This window comes from Rhodnius prolixus, unplaced genomic scaffold (assembly GCF_049639745.1).
Source record: "Rhodnius prolixus isolate KJV_2025 unplaced genomic scaffold, Rpr scaffold_5, whole genome shotgun sequence".
NCBI classification, from domain to species: Eukaryota; Metazoa; Arthropoda; class Insecta; order Hemiptera; family Reduviidae; genus Rhodnius; species Rhodnius prolixus.
Window position 1 is genome coordinate 16,160,974 of NW_027411624.1, and position 18,463 is coordinate 16,179,436.

The window sequence follows — 18,463 nt, forward strand, 5'->3', positions numbered from 1 at the left end:
ACAGCATAATCTTTTTTTTGTTGAATCTCAGCTTTGGGTGACGTCTGGGCTGGTTCATTTTGCATCATGAACGACCTTTTCGGATTAACCTTGTTGTAAACTAATCTCTTTTCGTCGCTAGTAAATCAGTCGTTTCGGAAATGGATCAATTTCGTTGTGTTTCAGAAGCGAATCGCAGACGCTAATGAGTTGCGTCAAATGAATTTCCTTAAGCTGATGAGAGATCCATAAATCGTGTTTCTTGACGTAGCCAAGTGGTTTTAATTTTTTTTTTTTTAATGCATGTACGCAATACATTGAGCTTCTCTGCAATCTCGCGAGTTGTGCTATGACGATCTGAATCAAAAATAGTCTTGATATGGGTCTCATCAACTTCAACTGGACAGCCAGATCGTTGCGCATTTTTCAGTGAAAAATCACCAGAAAGAAATTAGGCAAACCAATTTTGACACTGCCTTTCTTTCAAGGCTTCATGCCCATATACGGCACATAACGTCTTATGTGCTTGCGATGCGTTCTGGCCTTTACGGAAATAATATTATAAAATTTGTCTGAAATGCGCGTCTTGTTCTTCCATTTTTAAATTGGATAAAAAGGAAACTAAATGACTATCGACAAAATTTTTTTACTAAATTAAAGGCGGAAGTCCTAAGAACAAGAAAACAATCCAGCTTAGATGCTTTGATCACGTAAACAAAGCAAAAGAATGTGCTAAAACCATCTGTTGGCAAAATCCGCAATGACTTAGTTGCCAACCCATTAATTGTACAAACAAAGAAGTAAATAATTGATTAATTAAATAAAACTACGTGGCAAATGAAAAATATTTTTTCTTGTCTAAATCAAATTTATACAAACTTCTCACATTCAAACTGTAGATGAAATGTGTTCAATTATAAACATCCTCGTCCTGTACATTTAATCTCCATTTGCATTTTTAATACAGGATATCCTAATCTTCTGGTACATACTATAAAACAAATACTGTTATTATAGATGCTAAAATAATTGGTGGGTTTTGGGTATCGAATAGTTTTTAATGCTCAATTGTAACATAATATTGTGCAACTACAATACATTACGTGGTTAGAAAAGTAAAATGAATTTCTTCTTTTTTTGTATTAACATTGCCATTAGAATCGTAAAAATACTAAATTAGTGAGCATTCCTAATTACAGAAGCCCTGATTATCAAATCGTGTAATGATGAAAACGGTTACATTGTTTTCCATCATAATTTAGCTCAAATATTCTTCATGAAACAGGCGCCACGATAGCCGAGCGGTTAAAGGCGTAGCCTGTTAACGTAAAAATGTATTGTTTATGGTTCGTAGGTTCGATTCTCGGTCTAGGCTTGGCTTCTTTTTATTTGATGAAAATTAATTATTAATTTATGCCACCTGTTATCGTAAATAGCAGTAAAGTTAAAGTTAAAGTTGCCATTTATTAAACATTATACATTTGAATACATAATATTTAAGTCAGCCGAAGCTGTGGCCACAAATAGCAGTAAAACCCACCTGAAATAATAGGGCAATTACTTCACTTTATTCATTAAGACACAAGTAAAATTACAGTTAGTGGCCATACTTAAATAAGAAGTTTGACAAATTTTGGAGGAGGTAAATTGTTGTTCAGAAAAAAGCCTAGCTTTCAACAAAACCAACCACTGTTCTTTTATTATTTAGAAACTAGATTTATTACTGCATTTTTCTATTATTAGCTACTCCGCAATTCTTAACGTTCACTTTACGTAAACTACCAAAGAGTATTAGTTGAAAAAAATTATTTGAATGAAAATGAAAATTAAAAATAAAGGTCTATTAAAAGATGGTGATTACCATCTAAAAATTTAAATCTTTTGTGGGTAGTGGGTGATTGTTCCGAAATCCAATTTAGTATGTTTTTATACAATTACTCGTATTGAACTTAATACAACTGCTCGACAATGCTAAGATCTCGATAACAATAATTTGTATTATTAACGAAAGTACGAGGGTCGTTTGAAAAGTCCGTGCAAAGTCAGAGAGATAGCACTACTGGCGCGTATCGAGGTTATGTTTAGTTAGTAGCATCTCTTGGATGAACACACACCAAGTTTCAGCCAGATCGGTCTATTTCTTTGTGTTTGGCATTCGTTTGAATCGAGGAAGTCGAGTGATTTTCAAAAAATGGACGAAAAAGAATTTCGTGTGTTGATTAAACACTACTATATGAAAGGCAAAACGCCTCAGGAGACTAAAGAGAAGCTTGATAAACATTATGGTGACTCTGCACCTTCGATTAGAACAGTTTATAAGTGGTTTCAAAATTTTCGGAGTGGCCATATGGGCACAAGTAACGCTGAACGTTCTGGACGCCCTGTTGAGGTTACTACTCCAGAAATCATTGATAAAATCCATGATATGGTGATGGATGACAGAAGAGTGAAGGTTCGTGAGATTGCTAGTGCTGTGGGCATCTCGAATGAACGGGTACATAATATTTTGCATCAACATTTGGACATGACAAAACTATCCGCAAGATGGGTGCCGCGATTGCTCACGCTTGACCAAAAACGAAATCGTGTGAAGTGTTGCAAGGACGGTTTACAGCTGTTCCAGAAGAATCCGCAGGACTTTAAGCGTCGTTTCGTCACTGTGGATGAAACATGGATACATCACTACACTCCTGAGACCAAAGAACAATCTACGAGTAAACAATGGGGAATCTGCGCCAAAAAAGGCGAAGACCGTTCCTTCGGCCGGAAAGATTATGGCGACTGTCTTTTGGGATTCGCAAGGAATAATCCTCATCGACTATCTGGAAAAGGGTAAAACTATTACAGGTGCATATTATTCATCGTTATTGGACCGTTTGAAAACCGAGCTGCAAGAAAAACGCCCACGATTGGCCCACAAAAAAGTCCTTTTCCATCACGACAACGCACCAGCTCACACCTCAGCAGTTGTCAGTCGTTTCACATCCCCTCTATTCTCTAGACTTGGCTCCCTCGGACTACTATTTGTTCCCCAATATGAAGAAATGGCTGGCGGGAAAAAGATTTTATTCAATCGAGGAGGTGATTGCAGAAACGAATGGCTATTTTTCAGACTTGGACAAATCCTATTATTCGGAAGGGATCAAAAAACTAGAGCAGCGTTGGACGAAGTGTATAAGCCTAAGAGGAGACTATGTTGAAAAATAAAAAAGGTTTACCCCCAAAAATTAAGTAGTTTTTATTTTTGCATGGACTTTTCAAACGACCGTCGTACGTTTATTTTCGTTAATATTTTGCAACTGCATATAATGTTGCAAAAAGCAAAAATGATGAATAAGAGAGAATATGCGTATATATTTATAGAATCTATACACATCTGCACATATTAACGTGTTTGGCTACCAAACAGTGTTGGTAGCCAACCATTAGTCAACAGCTGTTACAGCAAACATGACAACCAAAATAGGACAATTGACATGATGTTAAGTTAAATGGTAACGTGTTAGGCTATAATGGACGCCTAAAATTTCTGTCGAAAATATTCTGGATAAAACAGAGCGGATTTGTGGATTAGTGGATGAGAAGCCAATTTTAAGTAGCCGGATTAGGCTTAGTTAGCGAAATAGGAAATATTTTAGGTCATTGTGGATCTTAGAGGTTGGAGACTTAATATAGGGCAGTGATGGCGAACCTTTTTGAGACGTCGCTCAAATTTTGATCATTTTTTTTTAGTACTACCTCTTGGGTCACTAATGCCCATTTGCACAAGAATTAAGTTTTAAAATTTTAAACTGAATATTTTCAAAACTAAACATCTTTAAAATTCAGTTGGCTTAACGGGTAAAACGGGACGAAACAAGTGCTATGGAAGTCTCTTTTTACAAACATAACTTTGCAAAACCTAAACAAAAGTGTGTTTTATCTGAAGAAAACTCTAAATATGGTTATTTGCTTTGGGTTGTCGATTTTTTTAACAAACAAAATATGAGTAAAATTATACATTTTATTTGATATTTTGTAAACGCTTTTGCTTTATTTCAAATACTACAAAAGCACATTTGTCGTCATTTGCGTTTTAGAACTGTAATGATCAAACTAAAGGTTATAGATAGCATTTAAATTGCTTTTGTGTCAATGCGTGATTGAAAAAAAAATACAGATAGAATATAAACTATCCACACAATTAGAAAATCTAAATCAACCCGCGTACAAACAAACAAATGGTTGCCTAGCAATTGTGGGTCAGTGAAAAAGCTTGCACGGGTCATAGGTTTGCCATCACTGTTATAGGGCGTTTACTTTTGGTTCTTATAGGATTGGATCTTATCTTATAGGTTTCGAAATTGGAAGAATTTGGTATTTCAAATTTTGATTTTCTCCAATATCTCCGTTTTCTAATGATCGTAGCTGCATAAAATTTAGATCAATCATTTTTCGTTGAAATTACTCTACGATCGTTGCATTCAAGTAGATCTAATGCATTTATTTAATACATTTTCCCAAGTAAATAAGTCTTCAATTAGTTTTGATGGAAAAGTAACCACACTTTTACACAAATTTCAAATTTATATTTCTGTTTTTAATAGACGATGCCATGGTTAGATCTTAATTAAATTCAATTTTTCTCAAAAGTCTGACATTTAAGAGCAATCAGAAATAGGGTCAGATCCAATTCCAGCGTTAAGTCCTTGTTCGGTTAATAAAAATAATTACCATCTATTAGAAATGATAAATTTGTTGCACAGAAATCTTTTTTTGGGAAGGTTTTTCTATTGTTTTTTTAAGCTCCAATTAGGGAAGGTTTCTTCACAGACCAGTAATATGAGACCCCAAGAGGCTTGTTACTTGAAGACTATTGATTTCTTTGAATACTTTCTAGTCAGCATTTAGTAGTTGAGTGCTGTTAGTGAAATTAAGAAACTTTACTTCCTTTTATTTCATCGGCTAGTTTAATCTAATTTTCACAAATTAGTTTGTGATCGATTTAAGTTCAGTATAACAATAGATTACTTAAGAAGATGAAGGTTATTCACACCATTTTACATTTATATTTACATTTTAAAATCTCAGTGAACTTTGACTTTAAAAAGGTTGAAGTTACAAAAAAAGGGTTGTTGGTTACGAACATTTATAATCTGTTTTAACCTTACAAGAGTGTTGTAGGTCTTTGATTAAAATGTAAATGTGTAGCTTTCGCAAAATAAGATGAATTAAAATAAAATATAACTATACTTAAAGAGGTATTAAAGATTTTCTGTTCATAAATGCGCTAGCCACAAAATATCTCATGTTCATTTTGTTTTTCTACAGCTCAGTATTCCGGCAAGAAAAATCCCTCGATTGGAACACCAAATTAATGTTCCGGAAATCTAAATCTAAAATCTAAAACCCAAAATAGTTGATTAGATGATGAGCTTAAATGAATAACGTAGCGTAAATGAATTTATTAATTTTGATGTGTGCTTGATTTATAATTTGTTTTTTAGAAAGTGATTCTGAATTCAGCTCATTTTGGATGAATCACTAAGTAAATTAGTAAAGACCGTAAAATTTATTTTGGATCATATTTGGCCGAAAATTCCTATCATATCTAAAGAATTATGAAACCCTAATAATGTTATTTGAGCTTGTAAGTTCAGCTTGGTAAAAGCTGTTTAAAAAAATAAATTATGTTTGTTCTTTTTACTTCCGTTTTGTGAAGTGCAATTTTAGACTCACTGATTTTTATATAGTTACGTTGTTTAACACTGCATTGTCAATGCTCGAACTTAGTCAGTTATTGCCAATGTAGAGTCATTTCGACTCCATAATTTATTTATATCTTTTTTTTTAATATTGATTTCAATTTTAATAATAAAATTTGCATTAAAGGATGAGAAAGAATAGGAATTAAGAACGAAATAACGAATTTTAGCGCTGTCCACAAACCGGCTTTAACATTTCACGCAGAAGGAATTAACTTCAACTTAAGATCGCAGTAATTTCAGTATTTTCTAGAATCCTGATTGACTGTCTTCTGATCAGGGACTTTTTTTCAATTACTGTGCGCTGATGACACGGATCGGAAATTACCCAATTCGCTGCAAGTTTTTGCTGCAATTCGAACAGAAAATCAATTCTAGAAAGAGGCTTTTTTTTTGTGCCTTGATACTTTCTATGAAAATTATGTAAATTTATCAAATAAGAATTTAGGCCATAATCGGAAGACAAGATAATAACAGAAAATCTACTTATATTGCCAATCAGGAGTCGAAATGACTCCGATATATTCACGTGTAATGCCAACCTGGAGTCAAAATGATTCTTATGATTCAAGTAAACTAATCTGCAAAAAGAAACTAAGAATTCCATGGTCTTCAGCTCCGTGACTATTGAATGGTGAGAGAGTGGGGATAGCATATCTAAGAGCATTTTGGGATAGCTATGAGATGTGGGGAAACAGAGACCATTCCTATTTTTTGTTGGAGTCAAATTGACTTCGGATTGGCAATGCAGTGTTAATTGAACAATCAATCATTTTGTTTTTCCGTTTTATCATCTTTACAGCTGTACAATAGCGCAACAAGAAAAATTGCAGTTATAAAGCAGGATTTTCCCTATAATTTAAAGAAAATTGGGGAATTTTATCTTTTATAGAAAACGAGATAAAAAAATTCAAAGTTTGTTTGTTCATCAACGTAACGCATTTTTTTTTTTAACGATAAACCCTTATCCAACTGCCCTGCTGGTCAGTTTTAATCGAGTGCATTTTTATACTGAACACATAAGGAACTGATGAAGTTTACAACCCATCGTTATAGCTTCACTTGTTCTTTCAAGCCAATTAGATTACACTAAATGATCTGTTGGCTATTATACTTTAAGGCAGGAGTCCCCAAACTATGGACCGCGGGCCGCATGCGGCCCCCTGAGGACATTTATCCGGCCCTTGCCGCACTTCCGGAAGGGGCATCTCTTTCCATTGGTGGTCAGTGAGGGGAGCACTATATGTGGCGGTGCCGCAAAGCGCTGCGTCGCTCATGTACAGTACTACTTCCGATGACGCGGGACGCACGCGTTACGGCTCCGAAAACAGTGTAAAATAACAGCAGAAGTAGGAAGAAAGGCAATGCAAACTGAACCGGACATTGACCATCTCATTAACCAAAAGCAGGCCCATAGTTCCCACAGAAATACTGGGCAGTTTGGTGATTTAAATTTACTTGTTCTTTATTTGAAATGTTCTATTTGTTCCCATTTTGTTTTTTGTTTTTTTACATTAAAATAGTTTTTCTGCAACCATGTAGGGAAGTTCACATTACTCAATTAAAATCAGCTGTGTAATGCCCAACTTCCCACACTAGTGGGGGGAAATTCCCATTAGTGTCACTTTCCGCACAAGTGAGTGGAAATCTTTATTGTGCTTCCTTGATATAAGAAGTTTTGTTATTAACATAAATATTTTCTGTAAAACTCATTTAAATTTATTTTATTTAAATAATTAAAAAACGAATATTAAAAAATAAAATAAAAATTGAAAGGAATATAGAAATAAAAATAATACTTTAATAAATAATTAGATATTTTTAATTATAACAGTTAAAAAGGTTATAGTGTTACCTTATAGAAATTTAAAATGGATTCTAGTGATGCCTGTTTAGAAAACACTCCTCCATCAATAAAAGAAACAGCAGAAAATGTAATAAGTAATGTAAATACGTAAGTAATGTAAATAATTGTAATATAACAATAAATGTTTATAATAAATAAATTACTTTTTGTAGGCTGTAAAAATGAAATTTTTAATTTTATTAGTTAATAAATGGGTGCAGAAAAAATGTATTATTTAACTCTAGTGTAAAGTATTTTCCTCACACTCGGCAATTCGCACTTGCACTCGCATCGCTTCGCTCGCTCGTGCGTGCAAACCCTGCCTCGCGTGAGGAAAAGTACTACTTTCCACACTTGTTAAATAAATAACTATTGTTTTATAGTCCGGCCCTCCAACGGTCTGAGTGACAGTGAACTGGCCCCTTGTGTAAAGAGTTTGGGGTCCCCTGCTTTAGGCTTTTCAGGCTTAGAGTGAAAGCTGATAATGAGGATATCAGGGAATTGGTTATTGAGTGAAAAGACTGGAGCGGAATTTCCCATGTTGAGAGATAATCAGATCGGAAACGAAAGAGATATTGAAGTTGTTAATGCGGAGGATGTTTGTAGTCGTATCTGAGAGGAATTGCTTTAATTATGGAAAATATTTTGAAAAAGGAATAATTAATTAGCCAGATCCAAGAGAATTCTATTTTGAGTTGAAAAAACTGTAGCAAATAACTTGTAACAAAATTTCTGTTTATTTCTTTAACAAAAACCCAGCTGTATTATATCTTCCACCAATTTACTATAGTCACCCGCCAATCAAATATCAAACATTACGGTTCTTTTTTTATTTATTTCAGGTAGCCTGGCTGAGAGTTGATACGCAGACAATCCTGACAATACATAGTCATGTAATTACGAAGAATCACAGAATTGGCGTCACACATTCAGACCATAGAACGTGGTATTTACACATTAAGGATTTAAAACAATCAGATCGAGGTTGGTATATGTGCCAGATAAATACGGATCCAATGAAAAGTCAAGTTGGATTTCTGGATGTTGTTGGTAAGTTGTTGTTTTTTTTTTTTTTTTTAAAGTTTTGACTTTTTTTTTTAGAATTTTTTGTAAGGTAAGATTTGGGTTTGGAAAAATTGTATATTTCTTAACTTTTAAAAGTAACTTCTGTAAGTAAAGTAATGAAAATGGCCGGTACAATTTTCTCAGCAAGTATTCGTGGTCGATGTCAAAAAACAAATTATTTTAATGTGACAAAAAACTTTTTCATTTTTCTTTCTTTCACTTCTTCTTTTGGGTAAAAAGATCAAAGAATTATATCCATATATAATATATCCTTTAATATTTCATAAAGCAGAGGCACAGAAAATAAAAATAAAATACATGAAAAATATATATATATAATTCTAAAAATATAATTTATAACACCGTAATAGCGGTGCAAGATTTTAAATGAGCACAGAATGCTCTGTAATCTGTAAGCCCCCGAGAGATTGCAGAAAAAGTCGCTTGCAGTGATTATTACGAACGTTGTAAACTTTTGGTTGTTTTGCCCTGCTGCGTTCGACGTGTATACGAGGTGTGTTCAAAAAGTAACGGGAATTTTTAAATTTCGCGGGTTTGGAGAATCTGATTGTAAAATTTTTTTTTTATTATGTTGGTACACATGCCCCTGAAGTACGATAAAATTTTCAGTAATATTCATTGTTTACTTCTTAAGTGGCAGCCGTTAAGGTTAGACGTGTTTTTCGAGCTTGGCGATTTTTGTTTGTTAAAAAAAAATGGATCAAAGAATTTGTATTAAATTTTGCGTAAAAAATGAAATAAAGTGTAATAAAGTGTGTGAAATGTTAATAAAGGCATATGGTGAGTCTGCTATGAGTAAAACAAGGATTTACGAGTGGTATAAGCGTTTCCAAGATGGCCGCGAAAACGTTGAAGATGACGAACGACCTGGACGTCCAAGCACATCAACAACCGATGAAAACGTGAAAAAAGTGAAAGAAATGGTTATGAACGATCGCCGAATCACAATCAGAGAAGTCGCTGATGATGTTGCCATATCAATTGGCTCATGCCATGAAATTTTTTCGGATGTTTTGGGTATGAAACATGTGGCAGCAAAATTTGTTCCAAAATTGTTGAATTTCGAACAAAAACAGCGGAGAATGGAAGTTGCTCAAGAGTCACTCAATGAAGTCGACAACGATGCGGATCAACTGAAACGTGTTATAACAGGTGACGAAACATGGGTTTACGGATATGATGTCGAAACTAAGGCTCAATCGTCCCAGTGGAGGCATTCTGGATCGCCAAGACCGAAAAAGGCTCGACAAGTGCGGTCGAATGTGAAGGTTATGCTCACTGTGTTCTTCGATTTTAATGGCATAGTGCATCATGAATTCTTGCCACAAGATCAAACAATCAATAAGGAGTACTACCTACAAGTTCAACGCCGTTTGCGTGAAGCAATCCGAAAAAAACGCCCGGATTTGTGGCAAAACAATTCATGGATTTTGCACCACGATAATGCACCTGCTCACACTTCATTGCTTGTTCGTGAATTTTTGGCCAAAAACAAAACTTTAACAATGCCCCAGCCTCCATATTCGCCAGACATGGCTCCATGTGACTTTTTTCTATTTCCAAACATAAAGAGAACATTAAAAGGCCGTCGTTTTACAAGCATAGATGACATTAAAAGCGAATCGCTGAAAGAGCTGAAAGCTATCACAAAGATCGAGTTTCAGAAGTGTTTCGAGGATTGGAAAAAGCGCTGGCACAAGTGTATTGTATGCGAAGGGGACTACTTTGAAGGCGACAATATTAATGTAGATGAATAAATAAATATTTTTTTCAAAAAACGAAAATTCCCGTTACTTTTTGAACACATCTCGTACATTGTCATTGTCTGATTTTAATTCCGCACACTGTGGGCGGGTTTTTTAAAACTAAATTCTGCGCTTAACTGGTTAATGTAAGTAATGTAGCCCATATCTAAACTGCCTGATTTGGTTTTGATATGTCATTGTTTTTCTTTTGACCGAATCTAACATAATGAAATTTATTCAATCAGTAGTTTTTACTTTGATTGATTGGATTGTTTGTATTCTTTGTTTAGAGAAACAATATGGGTAAGTTATTTAAACTTATAAGTAATATTTTTTAAACAGGTGAAAGACCTTAGACGGTACGCAACTTTTTTTATAGAAACAGAATAATTAAAGAGAAAACTGACATTAAATTTTATTTTCTACATCACCACTCTGAATTCTGCACATAATATTTGTTTTTCACTTACACTTTGTTAAGTTTAATGCCTACCAAATTGGATTCTCTTGAGTATACTCGCGGCTAATGATAAATTATTGAAACGCCCCACTCAAGATATGCAAATGAGAAATCTAGTCTACTGATCTTGATCGCTCACTGAGTATGTTAGCATGTCATTACATTAACAGAGGACAGAGTTAGAGGGCATAAATGACATGAACAAACGGAAACATGAATTTTCAAATTCATACATGACTAAACTCTCTTCAAATCGATTTCACTCTATTACTGTTTCTCTGAAGTACGAGTACCCTTAGTATACAAGTATTTTGTCACATTACCATGTCAGAAATAATTACTGCTAATCACCTGCCAGAGGTTGTCACAGTATAAAACAACAGTTAAATAGTTAATCGTTGCTAATGTAATTAATATTTTAAAATTACATCCACTCAACTGCTGGAAGGGAGGAGTCAATTACTCTTATCCACTAAATCAAATGTTTTTCTGGTGTGTGATACACTTATATGACTTTCACATTACAATCCACACCATTAGTTATCCAGAAATTGGTTTAAATTGGAAGCGGTACAACTTCCAGATTCCAAAAGTTAACCAAAGTTTTGTAAAACTTTAAATCAACAAATTCGGATCATTATCACTGCTTAAAATTATAACTCTAAATCAGAATGAGAATAATTTTGAGCTTGTTAAATGACTGCTTAGTTTATATGTTAATGGAAACGAGCCAAGAGTTGATATTCTAAAAATTATATGTCCGTATTGTTCAATCCATTCCAGAATTTAGGTTCAAAATATTTCATTAAATACAATGCAAAAAAAACATGATCGTTTTGGATAGTAAAATTATTTTATTTTGCTCTCTTAAATAATCAGTTTAAAAGAGTTTAAGTTGTGTTAATAGATGATTGTAAAGTACTTTTAACCAGTTTAACGGTGTGCAAGAACAATGTAAATATAATTTTTTTTTTTTTTTTTCTTAGTTTTTGTGCAAAACATTCATAGTGACCTCTAACCTTCAGCTCTGTAAGTATTTGACCTTCTGAGTGTAAAACCAAGTGCTAAGACAATTTCTCACCACTCTTTATTTATCTTCCAATTCTCCATTCTCAACTCTAAAGATGAGTCTCAGCAACACATCTAACTCCAAATCATCTCCCGCCAGCTTATCTACTTCCTCTGTAAGTTCAAAAACAACCAAAAAAAGAACAATCTCACCTCACAGCTCTCCCCCCAAAGACAAAAAGAAAAATGCTCCGCCTGCAGCAACTACGAAATCAAGCCTAGCAAGCAAACCCACTCTGTTCCCCGAGCTGAATCCAGAGCCTAGCAGTGCAACTGCAAATTCCATGCCAGACACAATAGTAGCTCCAGGAATACTCACCTACAACCCGTTCACTCCCCTAGCTACTCCAGATGAAATGCCTGCATCTGTGCCTACTCAGTCTCAGAAAATACCGAAACCACCGCCAATATATTTAAAAAACGTAACCAAGTACGCTGATCTCTGTAAAGCACTGACACAGTTAATCGGTCCAAACTGCTTTACATGCAAAGCCCGAGCAACTGATTTAATTATACAGGCGAAAACAGTTGACGGCTACAGACAAATAATCCACTACCTCAGGGAGAAAAAAGCAGAATTTCATACCTACCAACTTGAACAGGAGAAAGCATATCGGGTAGTAATAAGGTATCTGCATCAAAGCACACCTCCCGATTTAATAAAAGAGGAACTAGCGGAACATGGGCATATTGCCCGCAGTATCACTCCAGTTATTCATCCTGTTACAAAGCAAACATTACCACTTTTTTTCGTTGACCTCGAGCCAAATAATAACAACAAGGATATTTTTGACCTAGAATTACTTTGCTACACGAGAATAACAGTTGAGGAACCTCACAAACAGCGGCTTATTGTGCAATGTAAACGTTGCCAAGAATATGGTCACACCAAAAGTTACTGCCAGCATCGACCAAGGTGCGTCAAGTGCGCTGGCGAGCACTTCACTCAAGAATGTGGCAAGCTCACCATAGAACGTCCAAAATGCGCTCTTTGTGATGGAGAACATCCTGCGAACTATAAAGGATGCATAGTCCACCGGGAACTTCAACGCTCAAGAAGAAGACCGCCAGTTTACGACCATCCCTCAGCCCTCAACAGAATAGCTGCGTCTGTTCAGCAACCTGCTGCTTCGGCCTCATCAGGGAACCTCCCACGGAACAACATTTCAGCCACCGTCAACGATTGTTCATCTTATGCCCGAGTGGTCGCGGGTCCGCCGCCGCCTCAGCAGTCAGCCTCTCCTTCCGACATTACCACATTGCTAAATTCTTTCCTTTCTGACTTCAAATCGCTCCTTACTCCTCTCGTCACTCTTCTCACCACCGTTGTCAACACCTTACTTCTCCGTCTCGCTCCTTAATGCCTCTAACTCAGTTCTCTCTCACTATATTATTATGGAATGCAAACGGACTAACTAACCACAGACAAGAGCTGGACATCCTCCTACACGACAGACGGATAGACATTGCCCTTATAACAGAGACCCACTTCACTGAGAAAACACGCTTCTACATCAATGGCTACCAAACCTGCAGAACTGACCATCCTGATGGTACTGCACATGGCGGTTCTGCTATTCTCATAAAAAATTCATTATCTCACTTTCCCATTCCATACAATGCCTCAAACTACATACAACCTACTGTGATCTCTCTCCAAAGTGAACCCTTCCACTACAACATTGCTTCAGTGTACTGTCCACCTAATCAAACAATCCTTCAAAACCAATTTCTATCCTTCTTCCAGTCTCTGGGTCCCAGGTTCATAAGCGGTGGGGACTACAACGCGAAGCATCCTCGCTGGGGTAGTCGGGTGGCAAACCCAAGAGGACGCCTACTCTACAATGCACTCTCTCTAACTAGCTTCTCATACATATCACCTTCTCAACCAACTTACTGGCCGACTGCTCCCAATAAACTCCCTGACTTGCTTGACTTTTTCATCTGCTCTAACATCTCATCATTTCATACTCACTCATTCACCTTAAATGAACTCTCCTCTGATCATAGTCCAGTCATCCTCACAATAGACATCCACCACAAACTTAGACCACCAAAACCAACGCTAATAAACGGACCTTTAGACTGGGACTTCTTCAGAGACTTACTTGAGAAGAAAATTGACCTCAAAATACCTCTCAAAACACCCCAAGAATTAGACAATACCGTTGATCACTTCACTGCCGCCATCCAACAGAGTATCTGGCAAGCGACGACTAACTGCACCGCTAAACAACCTGCTCGCATACCTTATAACTTACCCCTCTATTTGCGCACACTCATAACTAACAAACGACGAACGAGATCTCTCTGGCAACGTACAAAATACCCATCTCATTAACAACAACTTAATCACCTGACAAACCAACTTAAAAAAGAACTCCGCAAATACTACAACAAACAATACACCGAATATACCAAATCTCTGACTACTGAAGACAACTCCCTTTGGGCTGCCACTAGACGTATTCTAAAATTTCAACCTACCTCCTCTCCTCTTCGTACTACTGACGGTTCCTGGGCTAAATGTGACTCGGAAAAAGCTGAACTATTTGCAACGCACCTTTCAACTGTCTTCATTCCGCATCCTGACGTTCTCAACTCACAACATACTCAAGACGTTATTAGGGACTTAGACATACCTCTACCTCTTTCTATGCCTCCAAAACCGTTCACACCCTCCCAAGTCAAGCAAGTCATTATTAATCTCAATAAAAAAAAGAGCCCTGGTTACGATCTAATTACTGCCAACATCCTACTCCAACTACCCAAAAGAGCAATAGTCTTCCTCACTACCATTTACAACTCTATTCTCAGAACTACTTACTACCCTATACTCTGGAAATTTTCTACAGTTCGAATGATACCCAAGCCCAACAAACCGACTCAACTACCTTCTTCCTTTCGACCGATAAGCCTACTGCCTCTCTTGGGCAAAATATTCGAGAGACTTCTGTTACCACGCCTCTACGAAATTACAGAATCTCTCGAAATTATACCGGACCATCAGTTTGGTTTCAGAAGCTGCCACTCGACGATCCAGCAGGCCCATCGTGTTGTAGACACCATCGCTTCTTCACTCGAGCGAAAACAGTACTGCGCTGGAGTATTCCTCGATGTTTCGCAAGCCTTTGACCGAGTCTGGCACGAAGGTCTACTGTGGAAACTAAAACGCATCCTTCCTAGCACTTATTACCTCATACTCAGCTCTTACCTCTCTGACAGATTCTTTCAAGTTCTTCAAGGTACTACTCACTCTTCCATCTATCCCGTCCTTGCTGGTGTGCCACAGGGAAGTGTCTTAGCTCCTCTTCTTTACACAATCTACACTGCCGACTTACCTTCTAACCTTAATACCTCTATTTACACCTTCGCTGACGACACTGCCATTCTCTCCACACACTCTGACCCTATCCTCGCCGTACGCTCACTACAGTCCCACCTTCACTCAATAGAACCTTGGTTAGAAAACTGGCGTATAAAAATTAACCCAACTAAATCTAAATACATAGTCTTCACACTCAAACGTCAAACTCCGCCACCTGTCTTTTTACATCACACACCTATCCCACCAGCCGACCATGTGCGGTACCTTGGAATGTACCTAGACAAGAGACTTACCTGGAACCCCCATACGAGACTTAAACGTACCGAACTAAACAAACGATACAAACTTCTAGCCAGGCTACTCGACAAACGCTCAAAACTCTCACTACAGAACAAACGACGACTCTATACAGCCCTTCTCACACCAATATGTACTTACGGACTCGAACTTTACGGTACAGCTAAAAAATCCAACCTCAATAGACTACAAACACTGCAATCCAAAATTCTCCGCCGCATACTAGACGCTCCATTCTACGTAAGCAACCACACTATACATACAGATCTCCAAATTCCACTTATCTCCGAACTTGCTAAAATTCGATACAAAAATTTTCACCAAAAACTCTCACTGCATCCCAACCCTTTAGCTGCAAACCTGTCTACAACTACGCTACCCTCCAATCTTCGAAGACGGCTGAGGCGCCGTTGGCCCCGTGACCAACTGGGTGACTAACGGCGGCCATCAATGGATGACCGTCATTCACGTCTGCCACGCTATTCACATACATTCATCGCATTTACCTATTGTACCTGTAGGTACAGGTGTAAATTTCATTAAAAGGATAATAATAAATACAATCGTGTAGAGCAAATTCTTTTCTCCACTGCTATCTCTACTTGCTCTAATCCTCTAGTACTGTCCCTCGCCACCTCTGACAATCCTCCTAACAATCCTCCTCGCCGACTGAATCGCCAGTGGCCCCGCGACTTCCTTGAGGATTGAAGACCTAAAGATCATTAATATCCTGTAGAGAGTGCTACCACTGGGTAGTTTCTCTCCTCCTGCTCTTCACGTACCAATTAATCTTAGCACTTCCTGATTTACTTATTGTATATATGTATATACAGATTGTAGATAACTTAATAAGTTTCAATAGGGTGAAAAAATAAATGCCAGTTTTCAGTCGTGATACATTTACGTATCACATTTACAGGGTTGGTGTGTCTTCTGTCTTGTCTGTTAATGGACTGAGTGAGATCGGTCCGTGGACCGAATGAGAGACCGCCCTGTAATGTAAAATATTACTTTGTAAACTAGCCCTGAAGATGACCTAGTCCCTAGGTCGAAAGCTCGGCAAAAAGTGAAGCTGATACAACATGACACAAGTATAAACACGAGTAACGTGAGGGGAGCATTCATCCCATTGGTGAAACTCCCAAAGAGGTATAGTTCACTACTGTACACTGGCACTTATTTCATTTAGAAGATTGTGTGGCCACCGGCGCTTCAGACGTCTTGAAGTATTTCCAGGCAATGTGCAGTAAGTTGGGAATACTAGTGGATTAGGATGTGAGGTGATTGACGTGTGGAATTTAATATAACGAGATCTTATAGCTTCTGAAACGTAAGGAACAAGGGAAATCACTCGGTGCAAGGTAGAGTTAGGGACATAGTAAGGAGCATTTGCGATTCGACGAAGTGTTTTTGACTGGAAGGATTGGATTTTGTAGATATTGGAAGCTTTGGTTGAGCCCCAAAATTCCATTCCCGTAAGTCCAGGCAGGTTTCAGTATCATTGTGTAGATAAGTCGTTTGTTGTTTAGTGAAAGCTTAGATCGTTTGTCGAGAAGTATAGAGAGAAATTTTGTATCGTCTGTTCAGTTCTTTCCGTTTGGGTCTAGTATGTGGATTGCCAGATTAGGCGTTTGCCCATGTAGAGTCCTAGGTATTTAACACAATCTGTTAAAACATGTTAAAATTCAATTATCGAAAATAATAACAGTATTAATTTTCATAATAATAATTATGAAGTGCAAAAGTTATTACCCATTTCAATCACAATTTTTTATTATTTTTGGCCAAGCTTTCGGCCTGAGACATAGGCTTATGCTTGTAGACAATTATAATATTTACATTTTTAGCATCAAAGATATGGGTGTCGTCCACGTTATGTGGTAGAAAGGAAACGAATGTTTGACGATATATACAGGTATTTAGATGCACCATTTCGCTACGAAGACATTATATTCTCCACCAACAGTTATGTGCTTAAGTCGATAGCAGAGCTAGCAATGAAATATGAATGTATTTAGAAGCTATAGCCGAATTAGAATGAATGGAACAAAATGCTTAGAGAAGGATTACGTGATTTTAATTTTGGTTAAGCGAGAAGGATGGCAGGAGCACAGAGTGCTGCTCCATCCATTAGCAGTAGTTTATGTAAATAGCGGTATATAGTAGAATGATGAATGTGTGAAGCGAATGTATTTGTAGGTAAGAATGGAGAGTGAGTGATATCCTAGTGATAAGCACCTAGACGATGCTGGCTGTATGGCGGAAGCCAATGCCAAAAAAAGAAAACAAAAAAAAAAAATATGGGTGTCTTTTGTCTTCTTCACTGTTTAGGCACATTACCTTTGATGTTAAAAATGTAAAAAAATATAATTGTCTATAAAAGACTTGTAATTGATCTAGGACGAAAGCTTGGCGAACCACTTAAATTTTGAGCTGTTAATTGATTTTTCTTTTTTGTATATTTTTCGAAAACAAATCATTTCCTCCAAGCTCTGGACATTAAACTTTTAAGTTCTTAAAACCTAACCAAAATTTTAAGGACCTGTATGCGTATCACCAGCTGAACGCATTTTGTTTTTTTTTGGCTTAGGGCTTTAAAAGTTGTATAAATAAATTAAAGTTAAGGTACTGGAATTGTACATTTTAAGAGCACTTTAGAAGGAACCAAGGAATTTCTTGAATTTCTCCCCCCCCCCTTAGCCCCCAAAAAATTACAATCCTCATAAAAAAGTTTTAATTAAACATTAAAGGCATTCCCGTGCGTATAAGCATTTAAAGTTTAATGAATATAATTACAACCATTTTTAATCATGTCGTGAAAAATTGTAATAAGGGCTAGAATAACTCTTATTTTATAAGGAATTTTTGTCCGTAAGCGCTAGTATACGAAATGAATATCCCATTATCAAA

The 18,463-nt window shown here is 36.7% G+C and overlaps 1 protein-coding gene across 4 annotated transcripts in view; it reads left to right on the plus strand.

Annotated features, from left to right (window-relative positions):
- Positions 1–18,463, plus strand: part of LOC141458632 (neurotrimin-like) — a 747,333-nt gene that overhangs the window by 523,646 nt on the left and 205,224 nt on the right. For all 4 annotated transcript variants that reach the window (XM_074136888.1, XM_074136886.1, XM_074136887.1 and 1 more), the window contains one exon: positions 8,412–8,619. In XM_074136888.1, the coding sequence (XP_073992989.1) occupies positions 8,412–8,619 (208 nt within the window). The remainder of the gene's footprint in view (positions 1–8,411; positions 8,620–18,463) is intronic.